The 23,242-nt window shown below is 59.9% G+C and overlaps 3 protein-coding genes and 1 long non-coding RNA gene across 7 annotated transcripts in view; 2 read left to right on the top strand and 2 right to left on the bottom strand.

The window, feature by feature from the left end:
• Positions 1 to 7,642, top strand: KLHL40 (kelch like family member 40). Of its 2 annotated transcripts, XM_057554323.1 has the most exons (7): positions 1 to 1,222; positions 2,716 to 2,876; positions 3,151 to 3,258; positions 3,442 to 3,627; positions 5,270 to 5,340; positions 6,120 to 6,266; positions 7,101 to 7,642. In XM_057554323.1, exons 1-7 carry the CDS (start codon positions 68 to 70, stop codon positions 7,199 to 7,201), a joined length of 1,929 nt encoding a protein of 642 aa, XP_057410306.1. In that variant the 5' UTR covers positions 1 to 67; the 3' UTR covers positions 7,202 to 7,642. The 2 variants fall into 2 exon arrangements, with proteins under 2 accessions (XP_057410306.1, XP_007193522.1); XM_007193460.3 differs by lacking the exon at positions 5,270 to 5,340 and having other exon boundaries at positions 2 to 1,222.
• HHATL (hedgehog acyltransferase like) lies at positions 7,627 to 17,092 on the bottom strand. 2 transcript variants are annotated; one of them, XM_007193458.3, is made up of 12 exons: positions 16,868 to 17,092; positions 15,042 to 15,160; positions 14,581 to 14,648; positions 13,919 to 14,032; positions 13,598 to 13,792; positions 13,018 to 13,227; positions 12,615 to 12,786; positions 11,928 to 12,072; positions 11,776 to 11,811; positions 8,822 to 9,023; positions 8,275 to 8,416; positions 7,627 to 8,090 (listed from the first exon to the last, which is right to left on the bottom strand). In XM_007193458.3, exons 2-12 carry the CDS (start codon positions 15,145 to 15,147, stop codon positions 7,969 to 7,971), a joined length of 1,512 nt encoding a protein of 503 aa, XP_007193520.1. In that variant the 5' UTR covers positions 15,148 to 15,160; positions 16,868 to 17,092; the 3' UTR covers positions 7,627 to 7,968. The 2 variants fall into 2 exon arrangements, with proteins under 2 accessions (XP_007193520.1, XP_007193519.1); XM_007193457.3 differs by lacking the exon at positions 16,868 to 17,092 and adding an exon at positions 15,445 to 15,561 and having other exon boundaries at positions 7,731 to 8,090; positions 8,275 to 8,419.
• LOC102998499 (uncharacterized) overlaps positions 12,717 to 23,242 on the top strand; it is a 27,380-nt gene continuing 16,854 nt past the window's right edge. For both annotated transcript variants that reach the window (XR_452084.2, XR_452083.2), the window contains exon 1: positions 12,717 to 12,849. This is a non-coding gene — a long non-coding RNA (uncharacterized LOC102998499). The remainder of the gene's footprint in view (positions 12,850 to 23,242) is intronic.
• The window catches only part of CCDC13 (coiled-coil domain containing 13), a 29,404-nt gene continuing 28,370 nt past the window's right edge, over positions 22,209 to 23,242 (bottom strand). Inside the window, exons 14-15 of the mRNA XM_007193455.2 lie at positions 23,069 to 23,183; positions 22,209 to 22,511 (exon numbers count right to left, since the gene is read on the bottom strand). Coding sequence (XP_007193517.2) covers positions 22,352 to 22,511; positions 23,069 to 23,183 — 275 coding nt within the window. The 3' untranslated portion in view covers positions 22,209 to 22,351. The remainder of the gene's footprint in view (positions 22,512 to 23,068; positions 23,184 to 23,242) is intronic.

Genomic DNA, 23,242 nt, shown 5'->3' on the forward strand with positions numbered 1-23,242 from the left:
GGACAGCTGCGTAGACTGTGCGCGACCCAGCAGGAAGGCAGGGAGTGCGGAGAGAAGGCCACCCACCATGGCGTTGGGCTTGGAGCAGGCGGAGGAGCAGCGGCTGTACCAGCAGACGCTCCTGCAGGACGGGCTCAAGGACATGCTGGACCACGGCAAGTTCCTCGACTGCGTGGTGCGGGTGGGTGAGCGCGAGTTCCCATGCCACCGCCTGGTGCTGGCTGCCTGCAGCTCCTACTTCCGGGCGCGCTTCCTGGCCGAGCCCGAGCGCGCGGGCGAGCTGCGCCTGGAGGAGGTGTCCCCTGACGTGGTGGCCCAGGTGCTACACTACCTGTACACGTCAGAGATCGCGCTGGACGAGGCAAGCGTGCAGGACCTGTTCGCCGCGGCGCACCGCTTCCAGATCCCATCCATCTTCACCATCTGCGTGTCCTTCCTGCAGAAGCGCCTGTGCCTCGCCAACTGCCTGGCGGTCTTCCGCCTAGGCCTCCTGCTCGACTGCGCGCGCCTTGCCGTGGCCGCCCGCGACTTCATCTGCGCGCGCTTCTCGCTGGTGTCCCGCGACGCCGACTTCCTCGGGCTCTCGGCTGACGAGCTCATCGCCATCATCTCCAGCGACGGCCTCAACGTGGAGAAGGAGGAGGCCGTGTTCGAGGCGGTGATGAGATGGGCGAGCAGCGGCGACGCCGAGGGGCAGGCCGAGCGCCAGCGCTCGCTGCCCACCGTCTTTGAGAGCGTGCGCTGCCGCCTGCTGCCACGCGCCTTCCTAGAGAGCCGCGTGGAGCGCCACCCTCTCGTGCGTGCCCAGCCCGAGCTGCTGCGCAAGGTGCAGATGGTGAAGGATGCACACGAGGGCCGCATCACCATGCTGCGCAAGAAGAAGAAGGGGAAGGAGGCAGCGGGGGCCAAGGCCACTGACAAGGGCACAGCCGAAGCCAAGGCAGAGGAGGATGAAGAGGAGGCCGAGCGCATCCTACCCGGGATCCTCAATGACACCCTGCGCTTTGGCATGTTCCTACAGGACCTCATCTTCATGATCAGTGAGGAGGGCGCTATGGCCTATGACCCGGCAGCCAACGAGTGCTACTGTGCCTCCCTCTCCACCCAGATCCCCAAGAACCACGTCAGTCTAGTGACCAAGGAGAACCAGGTCTTCGTGGCTGGGGGCCTTTTCTACAATGAGGACAACAAAGAGGACCCCATGAGTGCTTACTTCTTGCAGGTGCCTGGCCAGCCTTGGGAGGGGCGTGGCCAGCCTTGGGGCCCAGGAGAGGCCTGTGTCTCCTTGTTGGGGAATGTCATTGGGTCTAGGCTGAGATGTAGACGGGGGAGGATGACTGACAGCCACTTGCCTGAAGGCTGAAGATAGTTATAGGCAGTTGACAATAAGATGCATAACTTTGGTGTCTCAGTTTCAGGGAGATGTCAGTCAGCCTCAGGATGGTCTGATATGTTGGAGGCCCTAGCTCTGCACAGTGGGTGGGGTCAGGGACAGTGAGAAGGAAGAGCAAGGTCAGTATAGGGGTCCTGGCCAAGAACTTTGCCTGAGGCCAGCACTGGAATGTGGAACGGAGTGTCTCAAACAAAGGGACCATCCTCCCTTGCTTTCCCATTGCATAGATGGGGAAACTGAGGCCCGGGAAGGACCAGGAGAGTGGGGTGCCCAGTCCAAGTTATAATGTGACAGTGGGATCTCAGAGGGCAGGAATGGTTTTCTGGTGACTGGCCATGTAGGTGTGAGCCTTGCTAGTTGGGTGAATTTGGAGACATGGAGGGGAGGGCGCAGTGCTTCTGGCTGGGAACCAGTGAGCAGGGGACGGAGATGGGAAGGAGCCTATAGTGAGTGGTGTGCTTAGTGAGGCCTGAGCAGGTTTGAGAGGCGTGAGGGGCAGTGTGGTGCCAGGGTTAAGCTGGGGCGGGTGGGAGGGGGGGCATCTGCACCAGCCAAGGCACATCATGGGCACATTGTTTATTCTCTCTGGGCCTCTGTTCGTAAATGGGGGTATTATTCTTCCTTGCTTGATAAGGTTGTTTGAAGGTTAATTGATGGTCATAGTGTTCATCAGCACAGTGCTCAGGCCTCAGAAAACTCTCCCAAAAGATGAGCCCCTAGTATGGTTATTAAAAGACTGTTGGGGGAAATTTCCTGGCGGTCCAGTGGTTAGGACTCCACTCTCACTGCCGGGGGCCCAGGTTCAACCCCTGGTGGGGAAACTAAGAGCCCACAAGCCGCAGGGGTATGCCAGAAAAGAAAAAAAAAACCTTTTGGGGTACACAGGGTCGCAGACTTACACTGTAGATTTTAAGGGGTGAGTGGCTGTATTTGGATGTTTCCTGTGCAGTGGGATGGAGTGGAAAACAGGGAGCAGGCAGGCCTCAGTTCAGGAGTTGTACTGCGGAAGGCCAGGACGGCAGCTGGGCCTCCCTCTCAGAGGCCCCTTCTCAGCTCTTTATGGGATGCCCCATCACGGTGCTATAACGGTGGTCTCCCGGCACCTACGGTGGGTGGGACGGTCGGCTGTTCTCAGCCTGGTAGGAGGAGAGGCACTGTCTCCAGGCACCGCCTCCAGTCTGCGCTGGCCCTACCTGGAGACCCGGACTCCTCTGTGACCTGGGGGTGGCCAGACGAGGCTGCGGTGGGGCCGGGCTGGGACTGGGGCGGGGTGTTGGTGGAGGACGTGGGGGGCGGTCGCTGACTGGCCACCCGGCCCGCAGTTTGACCACCTGGACTCAGAGTGGCTGGGGATGCCGCCGCTGCCCTCGCCGCGCTGCCTCTTCGGCCTGGGAGAGGCTCTTAACTCCATCTACGTGGTCGGCGGCCGAGAACTCAAGGACGACGAGCGCAGCCTGGACTCGGTCATGTGCTACGACAGGCTGTGAGCGCGGCCTGGGGGCGGGGCCGAGGATCCGGGCGAGGAGCCTGGGGGCTGGTCCAGGACGGCGGCGTGGCGTGGCGGGGGAGCGAGAGCCCAGGGCTGGGGGCGGAGGCGGGCTTGGCTAGGGGCTGGGCGGGGTTGGCAGGTGGGGTGGGAGCGAGGAGCTAAGAGGTCTGGGAGTTCCGGTAACGAATCGGGGGCATCCCAATATGGGTTGTGTGGTGGGTGAATGCAGAGACGGGGGCTGAGAGCGCCCTACTCCCCTCCCCTCTAGGTCGTTCAAATGGGGCGAATCGGACCCGCTGCCTTATGCCGTGTACGGCCACTCTGTGCTCTCCCATATGGACCTTGTCTACGTCATTGGCGGCAAAGGTAGCGACAGGTGAGGCGCGGGCCAGGAAGGAGTGCAGCAGCCGAGTCGGCGGGTAGAACGGAAGCAGCGTCTCCCCGAGGCTGTCAGGGGTCTGTCCTGACTGCCTTGCGAGGCAGCTGGAGGGACTGGGCCAAGGGAGAGGCGGCTCTTCTCCCGCCTCCTCCTTCTCACTCACTGCCCCCCACCCTACAGGAAATGCCTGAACAAGATGTGCGTCTATGACCCTAAGAAGTTCGAGTGGAGGGAGCTGGCCCCCATGAAGACTGCCCGCTCACTCTTCGGGGCCACCATCCATGACGGCCGCATTTTTGTGGCTGCTGGGGTCACAGACACAGGGCTGACCGGTTCAGCTGAGGTGTACAACATCGTGGACAGCAAGTATGGCTGCTTCCCCCCTCCCTGCCCCCGTTCCACTGGACAGCCAGGGATGAAGGGCCCCACTGTACCAGCCTGGCTGTGTGGCTTTGGGCCTATGTCAGTCCTCTCTGTGTCTGCCCTGGCGGGAAACATAGCCTCTGTCTTGAGTCTCCACTGTGCAGCTTGGACATCAGCACAGAACTAGCCCCTCTACTCTGATCAGCAGTGAGGTGGGCTTCCCCCACAAGGTGGGGCAAGGGTTGTGGCCAGCCTGGTCTGCAGGAGAGAGCTCCCAGGAGATGCCAGGTTCCTCATTCAGAGCCTCGTACCAGGCACTGGCCTGGTGCTAGGGATACAGCAGTGACTGAGACAGAAGCTGCCCTGCCCTGGGAGATCAGGAAGAAAACTGAGCTGGCAGACCAGTTGGACTCAGCCAGCTAAAGGGGTGGTGGGAGAAGGATGCCCAAAGGCAAAGGAAGGCTGGTGCCAAGGCATTTAGGAGAAAAAAAGGCAGGCTCATTGGAGGAAAGGGCATTGGTCAGGTTGGATGGAGCGTGGTGGGTGAAGGGAGGTGGGGATTGTGGGTACTGGGGCTGGAGAGGGGGCAGTTGGGCTGACGGACTTTATCCTGAGAGTAATGAAATGCCTCTGATGGGTTTTAAGCTCCCTTCTTTGTTTTCCTAAGATGCCTCATGGCAGCTCATGTAGAGAAGACATTAGGGATTTCCTAGGAGGCAGGGGTACAGCTGTATAGCAAGAAGTGATGGTGGTCTGGAGCTGGGGGTACAGCAGGGATGGGGCAGAGAGCATGCACTGGAGAAAGACTTAGGCCAGTGCTTTTCACGTGCCCGTGAATCCCTGGGGATCATGCTCTGAATGCAGATTCTGATTCTCAGGAATGGGGAGGGACCTCAGAGTATATTTCTAATAAACTCCCTGGTGATGCTGATGCTGCCAGTCCGGGGACCATACTCAGGAGCAAGAGTTTAGCAGACAGAAGAATAGGGTGTAGCAACTGATTGGATGGTGGGGGTGACAGGGAGAGCTGAATGCTTTTGAGTGAGGATGAGAGGTCATTTTTTAAAAAAATTTATTTGTTTATTTATTTATGGCTGTGTTGGGTCTTCGTTTCTGTGCGAGGGCTTTCTCTAGTTGCGGCAAGTGGGGGCCACTCTTCATCACGGTGCGCGGGCCTCTCACTATCGCGGCCTCTCTTGTTGCGGAGCACAGGCTCCAGACGCGCAGGCTCAGTAATTGTGGCTCACGGGCCCAGCCGCTCCGCGGCATGTGGGATCTTCCCAGACCAGGGCTCGAACCCGTGTCCCCTGCATTGGCAGGCAGACTCTCAACCACTGCGCCACCAGGGAAGCCCTCATTTTTTTTTTTTAATTAATTAACTTATTCATTTATTTTTGGCTGCGTTGGGTCTTCGTTGCTGATCGCGGGCTTTCTCTAGTTGCTGAGAGCGGGGGCTACTCTTCGTTGTGGTGCGTGGGCTTCTCATTGTGGTGCCTTCTCTTGTTGAGGAGCACGGTCTCTAGGCGTGCGGCTTCAGTAGTTGTGGCACGCAGGCTCAGTAGTTGTGGCGCACGGGCTTAGTTGCTCCGCGGCATGTGGGATCTTCCCAGAACAGGGCTCGAACCCGTGTCCCCTGCATTGGCAGACGGATTCTTAACCACTGCGCCACCAGGGAAGTCCCAAGGACGTCACTTATGGAAGAACTGTTGGAGTTAGGTAGGAAAAATGAGGGTCGAGTTGAAACATGTGGATTTGAGGTGCCTGGGTGTCCAGGAGGAGCCCACTAGGGCAAACAGAGAGCTTGAGGGTGAGATCTGGGGAGGGGGGACAGTACTCGGAGGGGACAAGCTCCCTCAGGAGAGAGGATGTTAGTGGGAGAAGCCGAGGCCCAAGCCCTGGGGGCAGCAGGGGCAGATGCATTATTCAGCAAGGAATCCCAAGAGGTGAGGCTGGGAGGTGGGATGTGAAGAAAGTCACATCAGCAGAAGTGCATACTGTGGACCCTGGATTCCAGAGCCCTGTGGTGGCTGGGGACCCGAGAGCAGTTTTGGAGGGATGAAGACCCAACTTCGGGAGCAAGGGGAGGGGAGTGAAGGCACCTTGAGATTCACTGGGCCGTGAAGGGGAGAAAAGGGACGGGGCAGGAGTGCAAGGGACGGTCTCAATGGTCACTGAGGTAGCAAGCTGGAGTTGGTTCAGGAGCAAAGGCGGGACATTGGAGAGAGCCCTGGTGGGTTTCATGGGGCAGGTTAGATGGAATGACAAGGGGACAATGGAGGGAAATGGGAGGGGCAAGAGAATGGGGAAGAAGTGAAGACCAGAGGGCATTCCTGAGAGGTCAGGAAACAGGTTGTGCTGGGAGCACGGGTGCCTGGGAGTCGGATTTTGCAGGGTGCACCTGAAGCTGTGAGTGCTGGTGGGGGACAGTCCCTGGGCTTGCTGCAACCCCCCAGGGGCGGGTGAGGCACCTCCTCACGCCCCCTCCTTCCTGCCAGGTGGGCGCCCTTTGAGGCCTTCCCACAAGAGCGCAGCTCACTCAGCCTGGTCAGCCTGGCGGGCACCCTCTATGCCATCGGCGGCTTTGCCACACTGGAGACTGAGTCCGGGGAGCTGGTTCCCACAGAGCTCAACGACATCTGGAGGTGAGCCTGGCCCTAGGGAGGTGAGGGGAATCGTGAGCAAGGCCAGCTGGGCACCGAGGCAGCGCCCAGGAGGCTCATCTGTGGGCAGAGCTGATCCCTCTTCCAGGGAATCCTGTGGGGACAGGGCAGCAGACAAGCCTTGCTCAGCCCAGGGTCTCTCCAGTTTGTTGGGAAAGTCTGGGTTTGCACACAAGGCACCACGCCCCCCTGTGGAGCATCGACAGTGTCAGTCAGGAGCTGGTGCCAAGGTTAGGGCCCAGACCCCCAGAACCGGGCCCCAGGGAGCAGAGCAGGCCCTGAGAGGCAGCCGGGTCTTTCCTCTCCCCTCCCTCCTGAGGGGGTGAGCTGGGTCGGGATTGAGAAGCAGCTGGATCCCAGCTTCTCAGAGCCATTGCTTCTATGGCTGGTCCTAGCTGGGGGTGGAGGGGAGAGGTTTCGGCAGCCTGGGGCAGCTTCCGAACCTTCAGTGATGCCCAGTGCTGCTGGGAGAGCAGGCCCCGCGGGGACTTCTCGGAGGGCTGAGTACAGAAATTCTCAAGAGGAGGGGTTTGGGGAGGTGCAGACCTTCCTGGAGGGAGGTGGACTTCAAGGAGTGTGGGCTTCCTGAGAGGGGGCTCTTCCTGGAAGGTAGGGCAGGTGTTCTTTGGGGGTGGGACCCCTTTTCCAGAGTGTGGGCGCTCTCCAGGAGCTGACCTTCCTGGAGATCGGCCTGAGGCTGGGGGGTGGCACTCCCCAGGGGTGGGCTACTGCACCCAGCCACCCCTCCCTGCTGGGTCCCACCCTGGACTTGGCTGACCGAGCTCCTCGTCCCTGTCTCCACTCCTCCCACCCCAGGTACAATGAGGATGAGAAGAAGTGGGAGGGGGTCCTGCGGGAGGTCACCTATGCCGCTGGTGCCACCTTCCTACCTGTACGGCTCAACGTGCTGCGCCTGACCAAGCTGTGACCCGCCCAGAGGACCTGACTGCGCGCCCCCCATGCTGCAGCCCACACAGGCCCGGCCTTCTGGGATGGGGGCTCCCAGGAGGAGTCTGGGAGAGGCAAAGCCCACCTGTATCCCATCCCGTCATAGTGCCCGAGAGGCCACTTCAGCCAGGAAAGGGAAATCGCTGCCTGGAGCTAGCCTTTCGGGCAGAGACGAGAAACTTTTGGCCTCTCCTTTGTCTCCATATCCCCCGTGTTCTTGGTCCATGAGGCAGAACCTCGGGGGGTGTCAGGCTGCATCCTGGCCCAGCCCCAGCCTGGCTGTGTGTGCCCATAAACTCCCCACAGAATTCAGTCTTCTCGCCTGTCAGATGGGGAGGGTCCCCATCGAGTGCACCTTGCAGCCTGGGTAAGTCTCCTGTAAGAAGAATAAAGTGCCTTCCGAGCAAGCAGCTCGGGGTCTGGGATCAAGTGCTCCAAGCGTCAGCGACCAGGTGCTTTGAAGACCTGGGGCTTCCGTGTTCAGCTGCTGGGCTGCCAAGGTCGGTGGTCTCTGCCCTCCACGTGTTTCTCCTACACGTTCTGTTTGCGCCAAGAGCTTGAGCCCCCTCCCTGAACCTCCAGCTCCTCATCCAGCCCGGACAGGGAGCCAGGAGACTGCTGGAGCAAGGGGCAGGGAAGAGCCAAACTGTGGTAGAAAAGTCTTTTATTCTATCAGTCAGGCCCCTCCCAGGAATAGCTGAGCGGAGCCCATCCCTCTCCCCTCTCCCCCTCTCCCCTACTCGGGCTTCTCTTTGTCCTGCTTCTGCTCCTCCAGCGTCAGGGTTCGCTCTCGCTCCTTCACCAGCTGGACACCACAGTAGGTGACAAACAGGACGGCCAGTGTGGTCTGGGGGAACCCTGTGTGGGGAAGAGGTCATGGGCGCCTGGAAGCAGCTCCCCTTTCCCCCAGTGACTCTTCTCTCCCCACTTGACTGTCCTGCCCTGCTGAGTCCCTGCGGAATTGCGGTGGGGTGGGGACATTTCAGGAGGTCACAGTCCTTGAGGTTGATACCTGGCATATTCTGTATCCCCCGTCCCTCACCTGAGAGTAGCAGGCGCTGGGCGACCAGCTCTGTGAACTCAAAGCTGTTCAAGCTTACAAGGTTGTACATGATGATGGCCCAGAAGTTCATGGCCCCAAAGATGGCTCGGACCCTGCGGGACATCTGCTCCGACAGAGAGGCCTGCTGGGTCCAGGAAAACATAGGCAGTGAGGCAAGAGGCCCAGGGGAAAGAGGACGTGGCGGGTCAGAGGCCTTGCCTATGTGGCCACCTGGGTCCTGGGGATATGCCTGTGTCCCTGAGAGTCCCCGGTCAGCTCTCCCTCATTGTTAAAAGATGGGAAACTGAACTCTGGAGAGAGGGCAGGGCCTGAACAACACAGCCAGGCCCGGGTGCCCCCCGACCCTGCAGAAGGGAAGGGAGCACCAGGTACCCACAGAGGGAGCCATTGCCCCGACGACCCGGAGGGGGGTGGTGGTGAGAAAGTTCTGGACTGGGAGCCAAGTGTGGCTGGAAGACTCCAGAGAGCAGTAGTGCCACCCCCTCCAGTGTCCCAGACAACCTAGCCCCAGACCTTCCTTGCTCACCTCAATTCGTGCCAGGGGCCCCCACTCTGCCAGCTTCTGTACCCAGAGCTCAAAGTTGAGGCCAAAGCAGTTAAGGCATGACCACAAGTAGACAGTATCACAAGGTCCGAGCCACAGAGTGGTGATGGCAAATGTGGCCACAGTGGCCCCCAGCTCTGGGATCACTGCAGAGTGCTCCCCACCAACGTGGTCATAGACGTACCTGCAGGAAAGGCGGGAAAAGGGGCCGGTGGGAGTGTGGGAAAAGGCAGGTGGGAGACGGGCAAAGGGTACACAACGGGGGCAGCTTCCTCAACGCTATCATCCTGGGCACATTCAACATTCTGGGCCTCAGGTGGCTGCTGCTCCTCTACCCAACTTCAAAATGTGGCGGGCTCAGCCTTGAACTTCCCGTCTTCTCTAGCTACCTTCATTTCTCCAAGTGATCTCATCCAGACCCAAGACTGAATACTGTCTCTATGCAGACAAGCCCCAAATCTGTCTCTTTAGCCCAGTCCCTCTCCTGACTCATATATCCAACTGTTACCAGACATCTCACATGAATGACCAACTCCCCCATCCCTGCCCAAACCCACTTCATTCCCATCTCAGCTAATGATACCACCATCCATTCAGTTGCTGGCCAGGAGCCTTGGTGCCATCTTGGATTCTCAATTCCCTTCTCCACTCACATCCAAACCAGCAAATGCTACGGGCTCCACTTGGTCCTGAGCACTGCTTATCACCTCCACTAACACCACCCTAGTCGAGGCGATCATCTCCTGTCACACAGATTATTGAAAGAGCCTCTGAAGTCATCTCCCTGCTTCTGCCTCTGCCCCCTACAGTCCGTCGTCCACACAGCAGCTAGAGGCATCTTTTAAGAGTGTAACCCAGATCACCTCACTTCCACAAGCACACCCTCCCGCAATAGCTCCTCATTACAATTAGAATAGACTCAACCACCTTCCTATGGCTAGAAGATCCCACGTCATCTGGTTTCTGCCTCCCTCCCTTACCTATCACCCACCGTTCTCCCATTCATTCACTATGCTCTCCCCTTACTGGTCTTACTGATACTCAGACACACACAACCGGTTCCTGTCTTAAGGCCTTTGTACCTGTTGTTCCCTCTATCTGGAATTCTCTTCTCCAAATTTCGTTATCACTCAAGTCTCAGTTCATCTCACTGAGGGCTACCCGGACCCCAACTAAAGAAGCTTCTACCCCATTACACTCTTTTATTTTCTTCATAACACTTACCACTCTCTAAAGTTATTTTTTTTAAACCTGTTTATGGTCTGTTTCTCCCCACTAGGCTGTAAGTTCCATGAGTTCATGGTCTTTGCCATGTTCACTGCTGTATCCCCAGTGCCTAGAACAGTGCCTGGCACATAGTAGGTACTCAATAAATATCTGTTAAATAAATTCAGTAGAAGACCCATTGCATAACCAGCCTCTCTGTTCCTTGACCTCCTCGTTTCACCAATGGTTTCCCTTCCACTCCACCTCAGTCACCCACTCCCATGGCCACACCCCAACTTTTTCACCACTTATTTGACTCCTTCCTAATTCCCATCCTTCACCCTGCCCCACCTGACCTGACTCCCTAGCTCCACTTCTTCAATCTCATTGACCCCCCCCCACCTTCCTCATCTTGTGACCCCCTCCTATTTTTACCCCCCTTCTTAACTATATTCAATGAGTCATCATTACAAATAACCTAAAAACCCTTCTCCCTCACTTCTTCCTTCTCACCCATCTGGGAAAGCCCAATCACCCGCTTTCTCCTCACCTGCACCCAAGAAGCGAAGCCCTGATGGGAAAAATCCTACACCTTCACATATTAGAATCCATAAATCCACTACCCCCAACCCCACTTGAGCTGTCAGTGCCACGGTTTCTCTGGTCAGCATCTTCTCTGAGGCTCTGCAGTGGCTACTCACCTCATCTCTCCTGCAAGTGTGAATGGGTGTGGTGATCTAGGCAGGAGGAGAGAGGCAGCATCTGTGTGGCCCCCTCCGCCCCCAAACCTGCATCTCTCAGCTGATGACCCTGCCTCCTACTTCATGGAGAAAACTGAAGCTTTCAGGAGGAATCCCTCACCTTTCCACACTCACCTGCCATTCTTCTGCATCCACACTGGCCTTTCTTCCTCCTCCGTGTCCCGAAGCCAGAGCTCTGCCTGGTTCCATCGCCTCCCCACCTTCTCAGGGAGCTCACTCCATCAATCACCCCTCTATCCTGCACTGCCAACTTCCTCCTTTCTATTGAATAATTCCCCTCGGCACCCAAGCGTGTCCCATTATTTCCTGTCTTTAAAACACCCACTTCTCCCTTCGGCCACTTCTGTGTGTCCCCCTTCAGTACCAGGCTTCTTCCAGGAGCTGTCCACATAGGAACTACCCTGCGGTTCCTCTGTCCCCCACGACCCCAGCCCTGACTCCTCCCCGCCCCTGCCTCTCCAGGGAAAGGCTGAGAACCTCCACGCCGCCCACACTCACGCTCAGTCTCTGGCTTCCTTGACGCCAGCAGCATCTGACCCAGTTGCCCCTACCATGCCAGGATGGTCTTCCCTTAGCTTCCAGGGTGTCCCATGGTCCTGACTTTTCTCCTGCTCCTCTGACCGCTCCTTTCAGGCCCTTCTGCCGGCTCCTCCTTCTCCCTTCAACCAGAGTCCTTCCGGGCACACGACTTCCTGGGAGTCATTGCCCTCTCCTTCCTGATGCCCTCAATCCACGGCCAAGTCCTGTCCAGGCTGCCTGCTGTGTGTCTCCACTCCATTCCTCTCACCTCCAGGGGCCCCACCCAAGTCCAAACCTCTGTCTTTCACTTAGACCTCTGCTATGACCTCCTCCCTCCCTCCCTGCTTCCTCTAGCCCAGGGATGATCTTTGAAGACGTGGACCCACCTGGCCACTGCCCTGCTCAGACACCTGGGGGATGGCTGTGACATCCCACCCCACCCCAACTCACCTGCAAAGCCAGTCGTTGATGCCACGGTCAAAGTGCCTGTGGGAGGAGAGCAGACGGGTGGGAATCAGCCAGGAGACGAGCTCCGGGGCTTGGGGCAAGAGGCGAAAGGGAGGTGGGGATCCCGGAGGCGAGTCCCGGGACCTGGCACTCACGTCTCCGCGAAGACGTAGAGCGCTGTGATGCACTTGGGAGGCCGGGGCGGGTCCAAGTGGTCGAGGCGCGCCACGGTGTTGACAACGCCGAAGAGGACGGCCGCCTTCACCCAGTCGTACACCAGGTTTGAGTAGGCTAGGCCAGCTGGGGACAAGGGGTCGTCACGGCCCGGGGGCGTCGTCACACCGACCTTCCCCCCCCCCCCCCCCGCCCCCCACCCCGCCCCGGGCCTTCCTAAATCCAGGAGGCTCGGAGCCCCGCCCTCCCCTACGGAAACTCTCTCCCCAGCTCCGGGGTGGTGGGGGGAAGGTCCTTGCGCCCCGGCCACCCCCGCGGAGGCCCCGCCCCCACGCAAGCCCCGCGCCCCACGCAGGCCCCGCCCCCACGTCCTGGTGGGAGAGGCTGGCCCCGGGGAGACCTTAGCTGACTGGGGGAATCAGCCCCAGGCCCCGGCGAGGTGGGCGGCCTCTGTCGGGTACCACTCCGGGCCTCACGGGGCAAACCTACCTCCAAGTCCCACGCGTTTCTAAGGCTAAATCCCCGCTCCCCCACCCTGCAATAGGTGCTGTCCCCCGGGGCGCCAGCTTCCCCAGCTGTGACTCCGCCGCCATTGGGGCGCAGAGGGTCCGTCCTTCTGAAGTGGCGGCCCCGTCCCCGTCCCTGTTCTGGGCCCGGCGCGCACCCACCGAGGGCGCTGTCCGGGAGGCGGCTGGCGAACTTGAGGTCACTGGGGATGGTGAGGATGTAGAAGAAGTGGAAGAAGATGTCCACGGCCACGATGGCTACCACGCTGAGGCCCGCCTGGGCCCGGATGCGCCACAGCTCGCCCTCTCGCCGCGCCGGCTCCACCTGGCTCACCTGAGGGACGGCTAGTGTCTGAGGGGGGGAGGCAAGCCCTGCGCGAGGAGCCCTGTCTGAGCGGTGAGTCACGAACTAGCTGTCTGGGGATGCGAGGGTGAGGGGAGACGCGGCTTCATCCTGGCAACCCTGAGAGTGGAGACACGGGCCCCTCTGGGGTCTGAGGGGGGTTCACTTCCGCCCAGGGGGGGACGCAGTCCTGTCTTGGCAGCCCACAGGGTGTCCCCTCACCTGAGCGTGGAAGCGATCAAAGGTCATAATGGGCCCGAAGAAGAAGAAGGGCAGGTAGAAATTGTACTTGAGCAGGTCAGCTAGGGAGTAGCGGCGGTCAGGGTGGGCACAGCTCTCCAGCGCAAAGCTGGTACAACGCAGCACCGTGAAACCGCTGCCCCCGTGAAACAGCACCTCTTGAAGATCAAAAGTCCCTGTTACAAACCCGCTCTGGATGGGAGAGAACAGGCCGCCAGCTCACCAGGGTGCCCCTTGCCTCTGGGAAGCCCACCCAGCCTCCCACAGGGGCCCAGCCTGGTCCTGCCATCTCCCTCTCTGCCAGCGCCCGTCAACACTGGCCGCCGAGGGCCAGTTTCATGTTAAGTGCTGGGGCAGAGCAGGGAAGGAGCTGGACATGTCTCTGCTGCGGTGGAGGCGACCACCTTGTGGGCAGGGCATGCTCCATGGTCAAAGGCTTGAAGACAGGTGGGAAAGTGAAGGAAATGCTGGGGGAGACTTAGGAGGCAAACGTTTTGGATGGGGTGAGAGGTTTGGGGTCCTATCCCTGCACCCTCCACCCCTGCCCCGCCCCAGCGCACACCTGCCAGGAGATGAGGGGGTCCAGCTTGAAAGAGGCAAGGCTGGCCAGGCCGAGGCCGAGACAGAGCCAGGGCTGGCGCAAGAGTGAGACAACATAGAGGCCCACGCAGTGGCCAAGCAGCAGCAGCAGGTACCAAGGGCCCATCGTGCCCACCACCGCCAGGGCCCCGTACGCAGCGTACATCCAGGAGCGGAGCTGTGGACGGGGAGAAAGCTTTGTCTACCTCTCCATGTGAACAGAGGTGGGAGCCCAGTTTGGCTTCCCCGCAACCCTTGTAGCTGAGGGGGAAGGGGAGGCAGGGGGGGCTCAGGTCCAGCTCACCTGGGGGGCAACCATAGTGCAGAGTTTAGCAAACAGCACGTGTCCGGAGAGAGCGAAGATGATGGCGTTGCGGAAGGAGGTGAACCACATCACCCACTCGAAGTCAGCCACGTCCTGGGGCAGGCCCAGGCAGGTTAAGGTGGGGCGGGGGCAGAGTGGGCTGGCACTTGGGCTGGTCAGAGTGTCAGCCCCTTCCCCGCCCCCAGAGTCTTCTTGTGCATTAGAGGAGAGCAATGGCTGAGGTCCCTGCCTCCCCCTCTGAGGGAAGTACCGGGAAGGTAGGTAGAGAGGAATGAGGGGCACCACATGGGCTGCCCTGCTGCTCCAAGCTCCCCCTCTGTCCAGCACATTGCCTGACATTCCACCATTATTGCGTTGTTTCTGGGGAGGATGGTGCTGGAGGCCCTGCGGAAGCCTGTCTCGGTTGGTTTCCTAAATGAGCAGGGTCTGAGGCAGGTTTGATTTGGTCCCAGGAGGACAGAGGAGGGGCCAGTGGAGAAACTGAAGATGCTGAAAATTCAAGCCAGAGACCTTCCCCATTGCGAGCCCTCTGTTATGTGGGACCATTGGGAACAGGAGAGAGCGGGGAAAGGTTTGGGACAGGAGAGATGGGCCAGGGATCAGAGACCCCGGTTAGGGACCCTGGGGTGCGGGGGACCTACCATCTTCCGGCCAATGTACTCCCAGCCGGGTCGCACAGACTCCCGGAAGGCTCTCCTGTGGGCCCCACCTGAGAACAGAGTCTGGTCTCAGGGCGCTTCACACCCACACCTGCCTCTACAGCAAGGCTGACGCCACCCTGGGGGGAGGGGAGAGGGTCTGGGTCTCTCTCTGCCTCTGCTTCTCTCTGGGTCTCACTGTGTGTCTGGGGCCAGGTCTCTGCATCCCTGAGTGTCTGAGACACACTCTCTCTCTCTCTGTTTCTCTGGCTCTGTCCAGGTCTCTGTCAGTGCTTCTGCATTTGAGTCTCCCTGTGGCTGCATCTGACTCAACCCCCCAGCCCCAAGGCCTAGGGACTGCCCTTGAGTCTGGAGCCTCTAAGTTTCTGGCCTTGCTGGGTGGAGCCCTGAGACCCCCAGCAGAAGAACGGTCCCACCCCTCTGCCCCGGGGCCCAGCTGTTACCTTGTGAAGCCTCAAGGAGGCCCCGGCCAGCATAGGCTAGGGCCCCGCTCAGCACCAGGGAGTACAGGCCCAGCTCTGCCGCGGGCAAGGCTGTCTTGATGCCCATAGCCTGGATGGGGCTGAGGGAGACAGATTGGGTGAGGGCACTGCTGCCCCCCAGCCCTGCCTAGCCCAGTTCATGGTCCCCACTGAGGTGATGGGGTCCCCATTCTGAAGAGAGACAGCCCCTTGGGCATCTCATGCCATCATTCTCCCCGCCCATCTCCCACTCCTCCCAGGCCCCCTGCCATTTGGTGCCCCATCCTAGCTGCTACTCTCGCTCCCGCCCTTCCCACTGAAGGCTCTTGAAAGCATGGTCTTCACTCTCAGCCTGCCTTCTTCACCTTTATTCACTCCTCCATACCTTTCAGGTGGACCGGTCCCCACCCTCTGCTCAAACTGCTCCTCCAAGGTCTCAGATGACTTTCTTGTGGAGAAACTCCCTCTGCATCACCTCAATCATATTTCTGGCCCCCAGGGTTCCCACTCCCCTCAGTAAGTCTCTCTCAACTCCTGGCAAAACCCCCCCTCCTCCGGGCCCCTTTCTCTGATTCCATACCCTCCTGAGCTGCCTTTACTTCCCATGACCTCCCCAGGTCCTACCCCAACACCAAACCTCCATCCCTCTCATTCAGCCTATAGCTTCTCATTGACCCCCATTACCCCAACCAGCCCCTGAGCCCCAGCCTGCTACGTCCCTGGTTCCTGCCTGTGTCCGTGGCCACACCTGCCCACTCTCTCAGTGCTCTGTGTATTCAGGCCCTGGATGCTGGCTGGAGGCTGTGCTATTTGAAGAGGTGCCCTGGGGTAGTGGGTGTGGGGCTAGGCTGGGCCAGGCAGACACCAGGGAGTGTGCTGGCCGCTACCCAAGGTGTTGACCAGTATTGGGTTCAGGGTGAGCCTGGCCACTCCCTCCTGCCAGGGCCTAGCTCATCCCCGGGAGTCCTTCTGGGTCATCCCTGGGACCTAAGCTAGCACCTGTGCCCTCTCTATCCTGCTCCGGCCTGACCCGTGGCCTTCCCGAGGGCCGCATGGGTGACAGACTCAGGGCCCACACTGAAGGGGAGAACATGTCTAGGCATCTTTTCAGGCTGGGCTGAGCAAGAGATGGCTGGCATGGCCCTCTCTCCTGCCCCAGATCCTCTAAATCTCCCTCACCAATTGCGAAACCAGCTCTCCTGGGCCGCCACAGTCGCATTCTCCCCATTACACAGATGGAGGGCTCATGGACCAGAGAGGGGCAGGGACCTGTCCAGGGACAGGATTGAGTGTTCTCAGTGAGCCCCCCTGCAGTCTCTGATCGGAGAAGACCGTCCGCTGCCCCTGCCCCTACCAGTGGCCTGCCGGACCTGACTTCTACACCGCTGGCCTGAGGGCTGAGGCACCTTCCCACGGGCCGGGTGGGGGTAGGGAGGCCCTGAGGATCGGGTTAAGGGAGCAGAAGCTTGAAACCGGAGCACGGCAAAGAGCCTGCGAAATAGCTTTGTCAGCTGCCTCCCACTCGCCACTTTCCAATTTTAGCTCCCCATGGCCGGTGCCGGGTGTCCCCTGTGAGGCCTCTGTGAGCAAGGCCAGGGCTGGCCCCCAGCCTGGGACCTCTCCTGATAGACCCCCAGACCTGGGCCAGCCTGTGGACAGAGGAGTGCCCCCTGCCCACTGACCTGCCCGCCTGAGGTACACCTGTAGTAAAGCCCACTTTGGGGCCTGAGGTTTGCGATAAGGGGCCTGGGGTGGGCTCTACAGGTCTCAAGGACCCCGTAGTGGCTACATCCCTGGCTGGCACTGACCTTGAGGAAGCTGTGAGGGACCCTGGCACACTGCCCACCTCGGGGCTCTGGGGTCCTGCGTCCGACCGTGCGACCGTCCGACCAGCTGGGCTCTGGGGCCCTGGTGTGGTGTGTCCAGCCCTGGGGTCCCCACCCCCTCGAGGCTGTGAACGGTGAGTGGTGACAGCAGGAGGGGTGGGGGAGGAGGAGGGCAGGGAGGAGGTGGCCTTCCTGGAGCGGAGCTGAGCGAAGTGGAGCAGAGCTGAGTGCTGCAGAGCTGCTGGCCACAGGGAGCTGCAGGGAGGATTGGGGAGGGGCAGAAGGGGTGGCCATTGGCATAGGCTCAGACAGGGACACCTGGACCTCACTTCGACCTGCCTCCCCTGGTCCGTAGAGCTTGTGTCTCCTTCTCACTGCTGGCCAGGACTCTCCTCTTCCAGGAAGCCTTCCAGGTGGCCCCCGCTGGCCTCTCCAGGCTTGTGAGCTCTGCCCCCGCCATGCAGACACACACACTCATACCATGCACACACTTTCATGTGCAGCTCCATGAATTCCAGCGTACACCTTTACATGTGAATTCCCAACGGCTGTCCCACGGCACACCCACCTAGCCCCCTGCCCTGGTCCATTTCATCATGCAGAGAGTCCTGCCTGGCCAGGCATCAGTGCCTGGGGGAGGACTGACTTGCCTAGTGGAATTGTAACTGGCAAGAGACATGTGGGCCCTATACCCGAGCCCTGTCCCATAGGGAGCTGACCAGGTTGAGGGGAGCTGGCAGGGTCACTTGAGTGGGTCCTTGGAGTGGCTGGCATCCTCTCCACGGCAGGGTGGAGGCAGACGGCAATGTTCCTAAGCAACCAGGACTCCTCTGGGGGAGAGGAGTGGGGGGACAGGGCCCTCACTCTGGGAAGGGGCAGCCGAGGCCTCAGCCCAGCCTACCTGATGCAGAGGGGTATCCTGAAGGCCACCCCACTGTGGCCTCAGAGCCCAACTGGTTGGACGGATGCATGGTTGGATGCAGGACCTCGGAGCTCCATGGTGGGCAGTGTGCCAGGGTCCCTCACAACCTCCCCAAGGCCAATGCCACCCAGGGATCCAGCCACTCTGGGGTCCTTTGGGATGAGGATCTCAGAGTCTGTGAGGGCCTGTTTATGTATGTGCATGGGGGGCAGGGTCTGGGGTCTGGGGGGTAGAAGGAGCTGTGTGACTATAATGAGTCACAGGACAGGTCCTGGAGCCCGTGCTGACCCTCTGAGCCCAGTCATAGGCTCAGTGGAGACTAGAGGAGGAAGAAGTGTTCTCCTACCCCGACCCTCAGCAGGGGCACTTCCAGGGCCTGAGCAAGGCCTGGGAGGGAGAGTGCCTTACCTTCCCACAATACCTGGAGGCGCTGAGCTTCCTCTCAGCACGCACTCCCCACAGAGTGACACGGAGGCCTGCACGGCGGGTCCCTGACTCTGAGAAGCATGAACAGTGATTACTGCACTGGAGGGGCTGCGTGCGGGCTGCAGTCATGGATCCTGGGTGCTAGAGGAGGCCAGCGTCGGGGAGGGGGTGTGCCTGAGCCAGACTGTGGGCATTACGGAGGGCTTCCTGGAGGAGGTGGGGCACCTGAGTAGAGTCCTGAGGTAGAGTCAATGGTTGTTAGAGGAGAAATAAGTTAATCATAGTTCTAAGGCTGTACCTGGATTAACTCTTTTTAATGTCACCACAACCTCTAGGGAAGTGGTTGTTACCATTTTCCCCAGTTGATAGAAGAGGAAACTGATGAACAGGAGTGGGTTAGATTAAGTCACTGGGTCAGCCGCATGAGCTTCTGGAGTTGATTGCCCTGCAGGGGCAAGAACCCAGCTCACCCACACCTGGTGCTGGCTGAGACCAGCCTGAGCCGGCCATCCAGCTGGTGCCCTCGTGAGGCTCTAAGAGAATGGCTCTGGGAGGCAGACGTGGTGGTCTGGCTTCACCGTTAAGAGCACAGGTGCAGCCAGCTGACCTGAGCCTGAGCTCCGCCTTGCTGGCGACCCACTTCTCTGAGCCTCAGATACTCATCTGTAAATGGGCACACTGCCGGCCCTGACCTCACTGGGCCCTTGGGGGGATTCGACGGCTCACTCCGTGGCCAGGGCCTGGCTCACTGAACTGCTCATAAAGAGAGGCTGAGACCCCTCACTCCAGAGGCCAAGACAGGCAGCACTCACACACAGCAGGAGGAGAGGTCCACCAGGCAGGCCGCGTGCAGTGGGGTCTGTAGAGAGCTTGGCTTGTGGGGATGGCAGGCGGGTAGAGGGCTAGGGAGGCTCCTTGGACCTGGGGCTGGACAGCCTGAGGCCAGCTTCCCCCGAGTGAGGGGTGGTGAGGGGAGGGCGCCTGGTGCCCACAAAACGAGGGGCAGGAAGTGACTGGGCTAAGACCAGCAACGGCTACTGGGAAAGACGGGGAGGGGGCCAATTCTCTCAAGTCTCAAAGTCCTTTTCATTTGTTTCTTGTTGTTGCTCAAAGTAAAAAGTCGGGGAAAGTGTGTGTGTGTGGTATGTTGTTTATGGCATGTGTGTGTGTGTGTGTGTGTGTAAGGCTCAGGGACTACAGGAGATAACAGCATGTGTGCAGGAGAGGGGGTGCGTGGGCAGAGACTTCCTTGTGGGGTGGCCGTGAGCTCGCTGGAGGAGGGGATGGGGAGGCTAGTTCTGGCCACCGGATGTGAGGGCCCAGAGGAGCCCTCTTGCTGCAGGCCACCCTGGCCTGGGCTCCTGAGAGCAGGGGAGGGCCCAGGGACATGGGGACATGTTTGGGGCTTGAATCAGCCTGAGCCAGACTGCAGCCTTGTCCGATTCGGCTGTGGTGCCCCAAAGGCCCCCAAGGGGACAGTGGCCAAGCCACACCCATGGCTCAGCCGGGTCTCACCTGTCAGTGTCGGAACCTGAGCGCCCAGGCCTGCAGCCTGGGCTGCGGCCAGGGAGAGTCCTCACGTGAGGTGCCTCCACCCCCGGCCTCATTGCTTGCTGTTCCTCCACTCTCCAGGCACCTGTCTCCCGCTGCCACCACCTTGTGGCTCTGGGTAGGGACCTCAGTGTTCCCATCTGTGAAAGGCAGGTCCAGCCCACCTGCTGCCCACCTGCCTGAGGGCTGGGAGGTCCTCCTCAGGGCTGCAGGGACAGGCGGTGCTGCTCAGGAGGGGCCGCAGGCACCAACCTGGACAGACCAGGTTGCCGCGCTCCGTGCCTGGCCCACCTGAGTTAGATCCTTCAGGGCCCCAGCCCTTGGTCCTTCTGACAACCCTTTCTTCTCCTGGGCCTTCCCCTCCCCCCACTTGCCCACCCACACCTCAGGGAGACTGGAAAGACAGCCCTCACCCCACCCAGACCTGGGCATTGAGCCCGGAAGCCAGCAGGAAAGGTGGGAGGCTCTGAGATGCGGCTTTCTGTCACTGCATACCCCCAACCCATCCCGCCCCGTCGCGGCCCTCTATTTCCCACGCCTCTCTGACCGGACAAGCAGCTCCCTGAAGGCCGCAGCAGCAAGTCAGATTCGCCTCTGGGCCCCTCACAGGCCTGGAGAGGCTGGTATGCAGTTGGCACTCGATGACTGCTTGATGGCCAGCTGGCTCGGTAGATGGTGGCCTGGGAATCTGTCTCCCCAACTGATCTGGGGCTTCCGGGAGCTCGGGCACTGAGTCTGCCTCACCTGGCACCCCCTTGCCTAGGGCAGAGTAATTGCTCGACAAGTATTTGTGGAACTAATAGAGGTAATACTGTGGGCTGACGTTTATTGAGCGCTTACTGTGTGCCAGCCGCTGCACTAGCGCTTGGCACCTTTTAACTCAGTGAGTCCTGAAGAGGGATTCTGCTGGGGGAATGGAGCAGACCTGCTCTAAGCTGGCTCCTCCTCACACACACGTGTATGTGTGTGTGTGTGTGTGGATGTAGACTCACATTCCCGCTCGTGAAGACCGGTCACTTGTGTCACTTGTGCAGTGACTCACATATGCGGCATACATACCGTGAACCCCCTCCATGGGGGAAGCTACCTGGGGCTTCTGGGACCCTGTCTGCTTGAGCCCTTCCTCGGGGATGGGGCTGAGGAGGGACTCCATGCTGGCCCCCCTACTCGGAGCCCTGACCCTGCATGGGGTGACAGGTCTAGAGACCCCCAGCAAGTGTAGTGAAGGCCATCAGGATGAAAGGGTCCTCAGTTTTCCTGTGAAGGAAGTTTTTCTCTGATCCCATGTGAAGGGAAGTGACCAGGCAGGGCCTGTGCGTGTGGAGTCAGCACTGTCTGCTGGCACATGGGTGTCTACATACGATTCATGCTTCTGCGCCCAGGTATTTGTGTGCATCTGTGTCTTTGCGTGGGCCCCTGTGGGCACAGGCGTGGCCAGGGTGTCTGGGGTCGGGGTGTGTGGCTACCCTCCAGGGAGCCACCCCTCCGCATGGCAGTAACTGCAGTTGAGGGGGTGACACTGCGGCAGTCACAGAGGGGCCTGGAGGCTCTCCTGCAGCAGCCCTCCCAGTTCACCCCTGTGCTGTGGTGAGGCAGGTACACTGTGCCTTCACCTGGACCCACTGCCTCAAAATCCCCCTGCCCAGAGCTCCAAGCCGGCCCCACCTCTGCCCTCTGCCACCAGCACCCACCAGCTGCAGCCTTTTGGAAGCAAAAAGAGGTGCCTCTTGGAGCAGCTGGCAGGGGGACAGAGCTGCCCAGCCGTGGGTAGGCATGCCCACCCTGGGTTATCGGATCCACTGGAGGACCCTGGCTTTTGCAGGCAGGCAGGCCAGCGTTAAATATTAGCTCCGTGTCTTTCTGTGAGCCTCAGTTTCTCCATCAGTAGAACAGGGTGACAACCCCCTGGGTTGCTAGAGGTCTAGATGGGGTCAGGTTTCCACAGTAGGTGCCCACTCACTGGGAGCTGTGGTGATCATGAAAATCATCATTATTATTACAAGCCTGAGGGTCTGCACCTAAGGAAGAACCCTAAGGGGTGGGCCGACAAGGTGGCTAGGAGCGTGGTGCCCCCAAGTCTGTAGGGGGGAGGTGCCCACAGATAGAGCAATGGAGGTAGGAGTGGGGTGTGGGGATGCGCTGGTGAGGGAGGTGGGGCGGGGCTGGGCGGCCCGGGGGATGCGCCCAGCCTGGAGCCCTCTGGGCTCTCCTGCACATGTGGAGCCCTGTGGGCATGCAGGGTCCCCCGCTAGGCTCTGGGATAAGCACCTGCCCAAGGGACTGCATCTGTCCGTTCACAGCCGGCTTCTCATCCCAGAGCTCTTGCTGATGCCGACGGGCTGCTGGCCTCCTCCCCTGCCATCACTAAGCGTGCCCAGGGCTTCTCCTTTGCCCTCCTGCCATGGGATGTTGGCTCTTGTCGCCCTTGGAGAGCCTCTTCTAGGAGAAGGGGCCCAGCTGGCTGCCCCAGGTTGGCTTCCAGGAGCAGATGGAGTCCTCAGATAGAGCCTCGTCCTCTCAAGGCCTAAGGCTGCCCCGTCCAGCCAGGCTGACACTGGGCCGCCATCCTAGTGCTTGTCCGCCTTCTGCTGCCGCAGGGCCTGCAGGAAGACCCCTTTCACCTGGCCCAGGGTCTCCTGGTACATTTGGAAGTCCTCCTCCTTTCCCTGGAGGGCACTGCCTAGGGCAGCCTTCAGCATTTCGTTCTCCTCCAGCTGGATGGCCAGCCTAGACCACACAGAGAAGAGGGCTCAGCGCGGCTGAGCTGGCACACGTGAGTGTGTGTGCATGCGTGTAGAGGGCCCTGGGGATGGCTGCCAGCTCGGCTGCTCTCCAGACTCAGGGTACTCACTGACCTCCTCTCAGGGACCCTTGGGGGAATACCATGTGGGATTCCTGTCTGGGCCCAGCCACAGCTACTGGGCCTGGTGCCCTGTTGTTCCCCCAAATGTTGGCTGCCTCAGGCATGAGTACTAATTTATAGAGGTTCTCCCTTTCCCACCACTGCATTTGACCTTAAAATGTTTAATTGAATTAGAAAAGTGGGTTCAGTAACCCACAATTGATAAAACTTCTCTTGTGACCATGGGCTCTTTAGGGTTATGGCTGGGTTTCTCTGCCCTCTGATGGCCAGTTACTGAATTGCAGGCCTAGAACCCAGGACCCAGCAGGACCAGCCTTCTGGGCAAATAGAAGTCAAAGGGGGAGGGACGTGATCCCTCTGCCTATCAAAACACCTCCACCCAGGCAACACCACCCTTTCAGGAAGATGGGGCAGGGAGCACCTGGTGGTCAGCTCCTCCATCTGGGATTCCACGGGCACATTGGAGATCTGGGCGGAAGATGGGTCCTTCCTCTCACTCTCCTTTGGGTTGTGCCTGGTGTTAGAGGTGGGCACACCTGTGGGGCAGCAGCAGCCACTTTCTGTGATGAGGCCATGGCCCTGTGTTAACACGTCC

This window comes from Balaenoptera acutorostrata, chromosome 10 (genome assembly GCF_949987535.1).
Source record: "Balaenoptera acutorostrata chromosome 10, mBalAcu1.1, whole genome shotgun sequence".
In the NCBI taxonomy this organism is placed as follows: Eukaryota; Metazoa; Chordata; class Mammalia; order Artiodactyla; family Balaenopteridae; genus Balaenoptera; species Balaenoptera acutorostrata.